This window comes from Dama dama, chromosome 20, assembly GCF_033118175.1.
Source record: "Dama dama isolate Ldn47 chromosome 20, ASM3311817v1, whole genome shotgun sequence".
In the NCBI taxonomy this organism is placed as follows: Eukaryota; Metazoa; Chordata; class Mammalia; order Artiodactyla; family Cervidae; genus Dama; species Dama dama.
In genome coordinates, this window is record NC_083700.1 from 30476264 (window position 1) to 30489137 (window position 12874).

The window sequence follows — 12874 nt, forward strand, 5'->3', positions numbered from 1 at the left end:
TCTCTTGTTGTGGAGCACGGGCTCTAGGCTGGCACATGGTCTCAGTAGCTGTGGCTCCTGGGCTCTAGGGCACAGGCTTAATAGTTGTGACGCACAAGCTTAGTTGCTCGGCGGCATGTGGGATTTCCCGGACCAGGAATCAAACCCTGGTCTCCTGCATTGGCAGGTGACTTCTTTACCACTGAGCCACCAGGGAAGCCTTCATATACTTTTCTTAATTTCCCCTTTTGCTACAGCTCATGTCCTTTCTTTGCAAATTGTTATACACCCTTCCAAGTCTTGGGTATTATCTTCTTTAGAAATCTTTGCCTTCTTAAATCTGAGTTAGGTGTCCTTTACACATATACCTATTATGCTATACTTGCCTTGTAATTCTTGTTTTGTTGTTCATCATCTGCTGCAAACCAGATGACTTCCCTTTTTGTGCCTGACTACTATACAATAATATAGAATCAGTGGCAATAAAGCGAACATTTCAGCACACTACGAGAGAATTGTGTAGCAAGGTTTCACTCGTCTTTTATTCCTTGTTAAATATGGAGTCCAGCGGTACTGCATCAGTATTTGAGTGTTTTAGCTCCTCTGCCTGAAAGTAGGAACTACATTGGTCAGGTGGTTCTGAGCTTTGATGATGGTACACTGCTCTGTGGGGTACAAACAATAGAGTGGGCTAAATACAGCTGTACCTCAGTTCTGCAGAAGATTTCCAGACCACTGCTCTAGAAGCTAGTGCAGGGGCATCTAGTTTCCTCCTATAATTGTTTCCTGGGCTGTGAGGTTGTGGCCAAGAGGGACAGTCACTCACAGCTCCCAAGGTTTAGTCCCGTTGAACTTTTCAGAGGCATGCGGATCTCTTCCTACATTGATTAGGAATGCATTTTGTACTGTATCATGAGAGGCATATGAAAGTATCACATATGAAAGTATCTAGTGGCTTTTTCATCTGACTCAAGAACAGTGGTCATCAATTACTTTTTTTTTGGGCCACGATACATGCAATTTTGGAACCCAAGAAAATAGTCTGTCACTGTTTCCAGTTTTTCCCAATCTGTTTGCCATGAAGTGATGGGACCAGATGCCATTGTGTTAGTTCTTTGAATGTTGAGTTTTAAGCCAGCTTTTTCACTCTCCTCTTTCACCATCATCAAGAGGCTTTTTAGTTTTCTTCACTTTCTGGCATTAGGGTAATGTCATCTGCATATCTGAGGTTATTGATATTTCTCCCAGTGTGCTGCAGTCCATGGGGTCGCAAAGAGTTGGATATGACTGAGCGACTGAACATCAACAATGAAGCATGTGGGATCTTAGCTTCTCGACCAGGGATCAAACCCATATCCCCTGCATTGGAAGGCGAAGTCTAAACCACTAGACCACCAAGGAAGTCCTGGTCATCAATTTCTTAATGACTTTTGTCCTGTTCTTTTTGTTGTTCAGTCACTAAGTTGTGTCTGACTCTTTGTACCCTGTGGATTGCAGCATGCCAGACTTCCCTGTCCTTCACCATCTCCTGGAGTTTGCGCAAACTCATGTCATTGAGTTGATGATGCCATCCAACCATCTAGTCCTCTGACGCCACCTTCCACTCTTGCCCTTAAATCTCTTCTAGCTTCAGGGTCTTTTCCATTGAGTCAACTTTTCACCTCAGGTGGCCAAAATTTTGGAAATTCAGCTGCAGCATCAGTCCTTCCAATGAATACTCAGTGTTGATTTCCTTTCAGATTGAGTAGTTGGATCTTGCAGTCCAAGGGACTCACAAGAGTCTTCTCCAGCACCACAGTTTGAAAACATCAATCCATTGGTGCTTAGCTTTCTACATGGTCCAACTCTCACACCCATACAAGGCTACTGGAAAAACCATAGCTTTGACTATATGGACCTTTGTCTGCAAAATGATGTCTCTGCTTTTTAATATGCTGTCTAGGTTTGTTACAGCTTTTCTTTCAAGCATCTTTTAATTTTGTGGCTTCAGTCACTGTCCGCAGTGATTTTGGAGCCCAAGAAGATAAAATCTGACACTGTTCCCACTTTTTCCCCATCTGTTTGCCATGAAGTGATGGGACCAGATGCCATGAACTTAGTTTTTTGAATGTTGAATTTTAAGCCAGCCTTTTCACTCTCCTCTTTACTTTCATCAAGAGGCTCTTTAGTTCCTCTTTGCTTTCTGCCATTAGAGTGGTATCAACTGCATATCTGAGATTGTTGATATTTCTCCTGTCAGTCTTGATTCCAGCTTGTGAGTTATCCAGCCTGGCGTTTCACATGGTGTACTCTGCATAGAAGTTAAACGAGCAGGGTGACAATATGCAGCCTTGTTGTACTCCTTTCCCAATTTTTGAGCCAGTTCGTTGTTCCATGCCAGTTCTAACTGCTGCTTCTTGACCTGTGTATAGTTTCTCAGGAGACAGGCAAGGTGGTTTGGTATTCCCATCTCTTTAAGAATTTTCCAGTTTGTTGTGATCCACACAGTCACAGGCTTTTGTGTAGTCAATGAAGCAGAAGTAGATGTTTTTCTGAAAGTCCCTTGCTTTCTCCATGATCCAGAAGATGCTGACAATTTGATCTCTGGTTCCTCTGCCATCTAAATTCAGCTTGTACATCTGCAAGTTCTCAGTTTACTGTTGAAGCCTAGATTGAAGAATTTTGAGCATAACCTTCCTAGCATGTGAAATGAACACAACTGTGCAATAGTTTGAACCTTCTTTGTCATTTTCCTTCTTTGGGATTGGAATGAAAACTGATTTTTTCCAGTCCTGTGGCCAGTGCTGAATTTTTCAAATTTGTAGGCACATTAAATGCAGCACTTTCACAGCATTATCTTTTAGGATTTGAAATAGCTCAGCTGGAATTCCATCACCTCCACTAGCTTGGTTTGTAGTAATGCTTCCTCAGGCCTACTTGACTTCACAATCCAGGATATCTGCTCCAGGTGAGTGACCACACCATCGTGGTTATCTAGGTCATTATGACCTTTTTTGTTTAGTTCTTCTGTGTATTCTTGCCACCTCTTCTTAATCTCTTCTGTTTCTGTTAGGTCCTTGCCATTTCTGTCCTTTATTGTGCTCATCTTTGCATAAAGTGTTCCCTTGGTATCTCTAATTTTCTTGAAGAGGTCTCTAGTTTTTCCCATTCTATTGTTTTCCTCTGTTTCTTTGCATTGTTCACTTAAGGCTTTCTTATCTCTCCTTACTATTCTCTGAAACTCTGCATTCATTTCAGTGTATTTTTCCCTTTCTCTTTTGCCTTTCCATCCTCTTCTTTTCTCAGCTATCTGTAAGGCCTCCTCAGACAGCCACTTTGCCTTGTTGCGTTTCTTTTTTCTTGGGGATGTTTTTGGTCACCACCTCCTGTATAGTGTTATGAACCTCCATCCATAGTTCTCCAGGCATTTTGTCTAACAGATCTCATCCCTTAAATCGATTTGTCACTCCCACTGTATAATAATAAGGGATTTTATTTAGGTCGTACCTGAATGGCCTAGTGGTTTTCCCTACTTTTTTCAATTTAAGTCTGAATTTGGCAATAAGGAGCCCATGATCTGAGGTACAGTCAGCTCCAGGTCTTGTTTTTGCTGATTGTATAGAGCTGCGCCATCTTTGGCTGCCAAGAATATGATCAATATGATTTTGATATTGACAATCTGGTGATGTTCATGTGTAGAGTCGTCTCTTGTGTTGTTGGAAAAGGGTATTCTCTCTGACCAGTGCATTTTCTTGGCAAAACTGTATAGCCTTTGCCCTGCTTCATTTTGTACTCCAAATCCGAACTCTTGACTTTCTGCTTTTGCATTCCAATCCCTTGTAATGAAAAGGACATCTTTTTTTGGTGTTAGTTCTAGAAGCTCTTGTAGTTCTTCATGGGACCATTCAACTTTAGCTTCTTTGGCATCAATGGTTGGGGCATAGACTTGGATTACTCTGATGTTGAATGGTTGCCTTGGAAACAAACCGAGATCACTCTGTCCTTTTTGAAACTGAACCCAAGTACTGCATTTCTGACTCTTGTTTACTATGAAGGCTATTCCCTTTCTTCTAATGGATTCTTGCCCACAGTAGTGGAAACAATGGTTATCTGAATTAAATTTGCCCTTCCCATCCATTTTAGTGCACTGATTCCTAAGGTATCAATGTTCACTCTTTCTCTTGCTTGACCATGTCCAATTTACCTTGATTTGTGGACCTGACATTCCAGCTTCCTATGCAGTATCATTCTTTATAGCACTGGACTTTCCAGCACCCAGATACATCCACAACTGAGTGTCATTTCTGCTTTGGCCCAGCCTCTTCATTCTTTCTGGAGCTATTTCTCCATTCTTCCCCAGTAGCATATTGGACACCTTCTGACCTGGGCAGCTCATCTTCCAGTGTCATATCTTTCTGCCTTTTCATACTGATCATGGGATTCTCGAGGTGAGAATATTGAAGTGGTTTGACTTTCTCTTCTCCAGTGGACCATGTTTTTGTCAGAACTCTCCACCATGACCCATCTGTCTTGGGTGGCCCTGCTTAGCATGGCTCATAGCTTCACTGAGTTACATGAGGCTATGATCCATATGATCATTTTGGTTAGCTTTCTGTGATTGTGGTTTTCATTCTGGAGACTGTGGGATTATAGTCTTGCTTCTTCTGTCTGTTCCCTGATGGATGAGGATAAGAGGCTTGTGTAAGCTTCCTGATGGGAGGAACTGGCTCTGGGGAAAACTGAGTCTTGCTCTGGTGGGCAGGGCCATGCTCAGTAAATCTTTAATGCAAATCCACTTTGTCCTCCTAGGAAAGAAACAGTGGTGAGGGAGTTTCGGGGAGGAACCCATTTTCCTGAGGAACCCTCAAATGTTTGGCTTTATTATCTGTTTTCTCTTCTGTGCTGTGCACACTCTGAAGATGGAGCCATGCTTTTGACTTCCTTATTGCTCTATGCTGAGCTCAAGTAGAGTGTCTGGCATAGAGAAGAATCGGGTTGCATGTTTGTTGACTAAAGAATGAATGAATGTGTTTCCATTGTTAAGTAAGTTTTTCATAATTCGGTATTTACCTCTAGTTAATGCTAATTCTGATTCTATAACATTGTAGGTGAAAGTCTAGAAAGCAAGAAAGTAGAAAAATTAATTTGGCTCTAAAGTTAAGGCACTTTAAGCATCTTTAGTTAGAATAGTACTGATGCAGATATCCACAAGACCTATGTCTGGTAGAATACAATTCAATGATATTTTTCCTTTTAAAAATTTCATTTCTGATTTCAAATGTAGCACAAGATCATTGTATTCCCATATTATGTATATTTCAAAAATTAGTGCACATGTCTTTTCTAGAGGGCTATTTTTGCTCCTGAAATGTCTAATTTTCAAAATTTGATTCCTTCTTAGACTTAACTTTCTTGCATTTAGAGTTTTAAACCTTTTTTTTTTTTTTTTTTGGTAAAGTCTACAGTTTGTAGTTAATTGGATAGAAATATAGGATTCACTTAAATTGTTTGGCTGCATCTATTCAGTTAAAGAGAGCTAAAGATCAATATTGGCTCAATATCTAAAATAGAGAAACATCAAATTATTCTAACCTTTTATTTTTATTTTAATGGTTAAATATCTAAAAAACTTAATCAGGAACTAGCATATATGAGTATTGATTGAGCATAAAATTAAAATTCATCTTTTAAAAATAGTTTTACTTATTTAAAAAAAATTTTATTTTGTATTGGGGTTTAGCCAGTTCACAAACAATGTTGTGATAGTTTCAGGTGAATAGCAAAAGGACTCAGCCGTACATATGCATGTGTCCGTTCTCCCCTGAACTCCCCTCCCATTCAGGTTCCCAGATAACATTGAGCAAAGTTCCAAATGCCGTGCAGTAGGTCCTTGGTGGTTACCTATTTTAAATATAGCAGTGTGTGTATGTCCATGCCAAACTCCCTAACTATCCCTTCTTCCCATCCTTTGTCCCTGCCCCCTGGCAGCCATAAGTTCATTCTCTTAAGTCTGTGAGTCTCCTTCTGTTTGGTAAGTTCATTTGTATCATTTCTTTTTAGATTCCATAATATTTCTCCTTCTCTGTCTTATTTCCCTCAGTATGGCACTGTCTAGGTTCATTTACATTGCTTCAAATGGCATTATTCCCTTCTTTTTAATGGTTGAGTAATATTCCATTCTGTATATGTACCACATCTTCTTTATCCAGGCCTCTGGAACAATTTTCCATATTAATACTAATGAAATAAAACTGTTAGGCACACCAGGATTTTGAAACACAAAAGATAATTTACGAATTTGCTTTTGAGTCATCATAAACAGCAAAGTTATCGTTAACTGTCAGATCCTGAGTCTTTCCTGCAAAACCATTGTTTATGTGTTAATAAAATAAAACATATATTCAGTAAATATGAATCTACTGGTTTCCCCCATTATCCAAAAGTAGAGCATTCCTATGAAACTTTTTGTAAGCCAAAATAGCATAAAGTGATGTAGTAATTATCTTAGAACGTATCTTGCCATCAGATGCATAAAATACACTGAGATACAGCACAGATGCTTACAGACACAGTTCAAAGCTATGGGGGCTTGATGCTGAGATGCCGAGTGTAGTTGCTGGGGAAGGAGCTTGGATGATGATGAACATCGAGACCACACATCTCCGCTTGTCAACAAGGCCTGTTGTACAGTAGAAAGTCAAGAATGAGCAACCTATGGCCTGGGGTGGGGGGACAGCCTCAAGGGGCCCCTCAGTGTGACTGAATTCACAGCATATCGACCATATACTCAGATGGAGTTGGTCAACTTGGGTAAGCAGTTTCAGCAAAAGAAGGGGAACCCTTGGCAGCATGGCTTTTGCAACTCTGGGATGCAGGGGTGGATGGTATCATTAGTTCTGGGGATGAGATAGAGCAGTTAGCATCTATAACTACTCACCTCTTGTTGAGACAAAGGTTGCAGAGTGCTTGTGCATCTAACCAAACATGCCCTGATAGAGTGGATCCACCCTGTTAGAGTGGATCTAACGCTGCCATCCACACCATGTGGGCGAACATGTAAGAGCTCCCAGATACTGACTCAAGTGATGAGGGAACTGGGCATGAAGCAGTTGATGTTTAACCTCAATACCTGGGGCTCAGGTAAAGCATTTTATAGGTAGCATGTGAGATGTTATTTTGAACAATGCCCCACTCACCTCTTTTGGATCTCTGACTGTTATTCTGCACCCTATGTGGGGCACCCCATCTATGAGGCCACCTTGATGGTGGCTACCTTGGGAGAGATAGAGGGCGGTGACAGGCCAAAGGTTTTAGGAGTGTGAAGATCCCAAAGGGGGACTGATCTGGTAAAGACCCTGTCCAGGTGATGTAAATGCAGATGTGGGTCGATTTACTGGCAGTGGGAATTGACAGAAATAAAATTGATGAACAGCCCAATGCTATACTCCTAGAGGGGCTTCCCAGGTGGTTCTAGTGGTAAAGAACTTGCCTGCCAATGCAGGAGACATAAGAGACACAGGTCTGATCCCTGAGTCAGGAACACCACCTGGAGGAGGGCATGGCAACCCACTCCAGTATTCTTGCCTGGAGAATCCCATGGACAGAGGAGCCTGGTGGGCTACAGTCCATAGGGTTGCAAAGAATCGGACACGACTGAATTGACTTAGCACATACGCCTAGAGGTGTGGAAGCAACTGAGACCCGAGCAGCAGTTTACCAAATGGGAGACGCATACACAGCAAGAGATACGCACAGTTCAGTTAAAATATTCTATGGTGCCCAAGGGTGCTCCTTCAGATGCCCTTTTCCACTTTGAATAGGGCTCAGGCCAACATGCCCACCCACAGTGCCCAAGCGGGGACGGGAGGCCCCGTGTGGAACTGGCTATCACTGGTCACTGGCTGATATACAGAGAGTAATGGCCCTGGCTGACACCAGTGCCGAATGCAGGCTTGTCTATGGCAAGCAGAGCAGTTCCCAGTCACAGTGCGCACACTGATGGCTGTGGCGGCCAGATGGTTAAGGTAAAAAGCTGTGTCCTTACCTTTAGACATTGGATGCCTCCCTGTGCAAGTGTATACTGTGTTTGTGTCCCTGATCCTAGAATATATTTTGGGGATGGATGTTCTGCAAGTCTTAATGTTGCAGAGCTCTGTGGGGGAGTTTCTTCTCTGAATGCCTGTGGTGAAGGCTGTTGTGAGGGACTATACAAAGCATCCCCCACAGTTACTGCCAGCGCCTTGGGGGGGTGACCGCTGTGAGACAGTACCATCCACCAGGTGGCCATGAAGAAACAGACGCCACCATTGCCGAGCTGGCAAAAGTGGACACTGTACAACCCGCTTACAGTCCAGTCCGTTTAACTCCCCTGTGTGGCCTGTTCAGAAGCCTGATGGAAGATGGACTGTGCATATATTGTGAGGCAAAAGACCCTAAAGGGATGGAATGTAGGAAAAGAGCAGTTGGTCAAGATGGCAGTGGTCTGGCGCTCTTGCCCTAAGGCCTCTCACCCCACATTCTGTAAACAATGACTTTACGTGGTTCTGTAATAGCTGAGATCACTTATAGCACTGTGCATGTGCATCAGGATATACTCGCTTGGCCACGGGGCCACTTTTGTTCTGTGTGCCTATATAAGCTCACCTGAAAAGCCCTTGCAGCTGCATTTTGGCTGTGTCTGTTGGGTCAGCCATCGGAGAATACAGCATGGCTGTGTCACGGCTGCCTCGCGAGCCCAGAGAAAATAAATGTGTCTGCAGTTCCTACGGCTCCTCAAGTTTCCTTCCAGCTTCTCCACTCACTCCTTGCCCACCCTGGGTTCAGTGAACAGTGTGAGAAGTGGGACACTTGGTTTCCCTACTTTAATAAATGTTTCTAGCTGTCTAGACCAGAAACATTTGCTTCTACCCTCTCCTTAAACCTCCAGTTAATCCATGGTGAAATATGGCAAAGTCTAGCTTCAAAAGCAACAACAGACCAACCCTGGAATCAGTTCACATCTCTCTACCACACTTACTCACCCCTATGTCCTGTCTGGACTTCATTAGGACTCTAGTGAAGGATAGTTTTGCCTTCAAGTTCACACTCCTCTATTGGGCTACACCCCGTAGGCCTCCAACGTCTGTGCTCAGCACAGCTTCCAGACCAAAGAAAGAGCTTGGAGTCACCGACAGAGACATCACTGGCTTAACGGATGGGGGAACTTGCCTGTCTGAAACAAGGTCCTGGAGTGACACCCCAGCATGTGCAGTGGATGGCATGGCAGGCAGGCCAGGGTGGCAGTCTCTGCTCCAAAATGAAAAATTCAATAGAAGAATTTGAAGAAATTTCTAGAACGCAGAACAAAAAGACAAACGAGGTAGAAAATAGAAAAGTTAAAAATCTTAGAAGAAATTTAAATATAAATTATAAGGAAATGTCTCTAAAACTGAAAGACATGTATTTCTATATGGAAGGGATTCTCAGCACAGTAGATGATAAAAGACTCGTATCAAGGCACATCATTATGTGATAAAGTACATGATTTATCATGAATGTTACTTCTGTCAAAAAAAAAAAAAGACATCATTCTGAACACCATGGATAAAGTGAGGATTAAGAGGAAAGAATGTGTACATTCAAAGAATCAGGAGTCAGAATGGCATTGGGGTTTGCAGCAGCAACATTGGAAGCTGGAAAACCATGGAACAGTGTCTTAATTCCTGAGGGAAAATGATTAACAACTGAGTTCTGCACCTAATGTAGCTCTGTTTTATTCTTATTGATTTTGGCTGCACTGGGTCTTCATTGCTGTGTGCAGCTTCTCGTTGCCGTGGCTTCTCGTTGCAGAGCAGAGGCTCTAGGGTGTGGGCTCAGTAGTTGTGGTACAAGGGCTTAAATTGCCCCATGGCATGTGGAATCTCTCCGGACCAGGGGTCGAACCCATGTCCCCTGCATTGGCAGGCGGATTCCTAACCAGTAGACCACCAGGGAAATCCTCTAGTGTAACTTTTAATTAAGTATAAGGGTAGAGTAAAATTTTCAGACATAAAAGGATTGAGAACATGATCTTCTGTGACCCCTTTTCTCAGGAAGCTGCTAAAGGAATGTGCCCCAAGAGCATGGATAGAGCAAACAGTGACTTACTCCAGAGACGGGAAGGGGATTGTCAGGGAGTGAGAAGTTCTGGGGTGATAGACGTGCAGCAGGCCCAGACAGCAACTCGTCCAATTGTAGCAGCAAGATAGAGGGTCCTGGGAAGGGGGTTTCCAGGAATTTTTTTTTTCTTCTTTAGGGAAAAAAAAGACTTTGATTAATTTTCTGGCATTTGAGTTTTTGGAAACTGATAAATTATTTTCAGTGACATCATAGAATAAATGGAAAAATACAGCACACAAGGAATCATTCATAAACAACTGATTACTGATTTGCCAAAAATTAATTGACTGTATTGTGAAGATAAATGTTTTTGGGTGGAAGTTAGGTTGTGGAGGAGTTAGTGCTGTGTAAGAGAGCTTAATTCTCATATTAGGAGTGCATAGATCATTTCTAAAATCAGTAAATTGAAAAATAGCAGTACAAACATATTATTTAGACCTTTGTAAGTAAACGATAAGAAAAAGGACTAAAAAAGACGAAAGCTATTTGTTTTTAATGAATAAAATTGGGAGAAGTGGGTAAGGTGGGTTAGGGGACTACCTATTTTTCACTTACTGACCTTTTGGTACTGTTTGATTATTTTTAAAGATAATAAAAGTATATGCATGTGTTATTTGATAAAACTTAAACAAATATTAATGACAGATTCCTTTAAGGAGCATTAGGATTAAATGTACCCAGTAAAAGGGAGTCAGGAATAGAGAAAAAAGATGTAAGCTTATCTTTCATTTTAAAGGGGATTCTTAAAACTTTATTTCTGGTTTTTTGTTTTGTTTTATTCTAGGGCTTCAAAAACAAACCAAAAAAGATGGGTCACATAAAGGCAGACTTGATTGATGTTGATTTAATCAGAGGTGAGTTCTAAAGTTGGCTTGTTTCTTTTCGGTATATCATTATGTTACTTCCTTGGAGTGCTAAAGATTCCTCTAGATATCATCTCTACATGGTATACTTTAATTCCCAAAAGTAGTGTTCTTCCCTCATCATTCAGGCTTTAGCATTCTTTCCCCTTTGCTTAATACTATGTGGCTATGTAAATTGCAAGGTTTCCATGAGGGTGAAAGAGAGATGAACTTGGAGACCTACTGCTGTGTAATGAAGAAAAATATACTGTATATCATTCAAAGGAGGCTGACTTATTTTGAGCTCCTGTTCTAGTGACTGAGGCAAGAGGTCAGTATATGTTTGGAACATCTAAGTGGATTCTTTTTAACCGAACAAGTTATGTACTGATTTTTGCTCTCACTTGTTTTTAGTGTAGTGTTACAAGTGGGCATTAGTGTATGAAAATGTTTGATGTTTTGTTTTATGTATATTTAAAGGCTCAACATTTGCCAAAGCCAAACCTGAAATTCCATGGACATCTCTGACTCGGAAGGGGCTTGTTCGAGTTGTATTTTTTCCACTCTTCAGCAATTGGTGGATTCAAGTTACCTCTTTAAGAATCTTTGTTTGGCTGCTACTGCTTTACCTCATGCAAGGTAATTGGAGAAGTTTTGCTGCTTATGCTATTAGATCATGCAGACCTTACTGCTCTTATACTTACCCTTTCATTTGATGGTTTTATGTACAAAAAAATGAAGTGACAATCACTATTTGGAGATCATCTTAAATTTATTTGTTCAGAGAGAACAAATATGATTGTCTAACTCTTCTCTCTTGAATTTCTTTCCACCTGTCTCATTGACCAGACCTTTGTAAACTTTTCTTCTGACTGAGCTTTGAATCCTCAAGGTTAGATCCCAGATTCTTTTCTCTAGGTACTCTCATCAAGCCTTGTTCCTTTTTTTTTTTTTAAGCCTTGTTCCTTTAACGAGGTCTCAAAATAATATTTTCAGGCTGACCTCTGCTGAACTTCAGTCTTGTAAAGCCAACTGCCTATTTGACATTTCCATATGAAGATTTAATAGGTATCTTGAACTTGAGTTCTATTTGGATATAATTGAATTTTAATTTTTTTACAATCTTTTCTTTTGTACACACTGAATTGGACATGGAACAGCAGACCAGTTCCAAATAGGACGAGGAGTACATCAAGGATGTATATTGTCACCCTGCTTACTTAACTTATATGTAGAGTACATCATGAGAAATGATGGGCTGGAAGAAGCACAGGCGGGACTCAAGATTGCCGGGAGAAATATCAATAACCTCAGATATGCAGATGACACCACCCTTATGGCAGAAAGTGAAGAAGAACTAAAAAGCCTCTTGATGAAAGTAAAAGAGGAGAGTAAAAAAGTTGGCTTAGAGTTCAACATGCAGAAAACTAAGATCATGGCATCTGGTCCCATCACTTCATGGCAAATAAGTGGAAACAGTGTCAGACTTTATTTTTCGGGGCTCCAAAATCACTGCAGATGGTGAGTGCAGCCAAGAAATTAAAAGACGCTTACTCTTTGGAAGGAAAGTTATGACCAACCTAGACAGTATATTAAAAAGCAGAGATATTACTTTGTCAACAAAGGTCCTTCTAGTCACGGCTATGGTTTTTCCAGTGGTCATGTATGGATGTAAGAGTTGGACTATAAGGAAGGCTGAGTGCTGAAGAATTGATGCTTTTGAACTGTGGTGTTGGAGAAGATTCTTGAGAGTCCCTTGGACTGCAAGGACATCCAACCAGTCCATCCTAAAGGAGATCAGTCCTGGGTGTTCATTGGAAGGACTGATGCTGAAGCTGAAACTCCAATACTTTGGCCACCTGGTGTGAAGAGCTGACTCATTTGAAAAGACGCTGATGCTGGGAAAGATTGAGGGTAGGAGGAGAAGGGGACGACAG

General features: G+C 41.4%; 1 protein-coding gene across 4 annotated transcripts in view; it reads left to right on the top strand.

Moving 5' to 3' along the window:
• PHTF1 (putative homeodomain transcription factor 1) overlaps positions 1-12874 on the top strand; it is a 70737-nt gene that overhangs the window by 17370 nt on the left and 40493 nt on the right. For all 4 annotated transcript variants that reach the window (XM_061121118.1, XM_061121120.1, XM_061121119.1 and 1 more), the window contains exons 4-5: positions 10880-10949; positions 11418-11576. In XM_061121118.1, coding sequence (XP_060977101.1) covers positions 10880-10949; positions 11418-11576 — 229 coding nt within the window. The remainder of the gene's footprint in view (positions 1-10879; positions 10950-11417; positions 11577-12874) is intronic.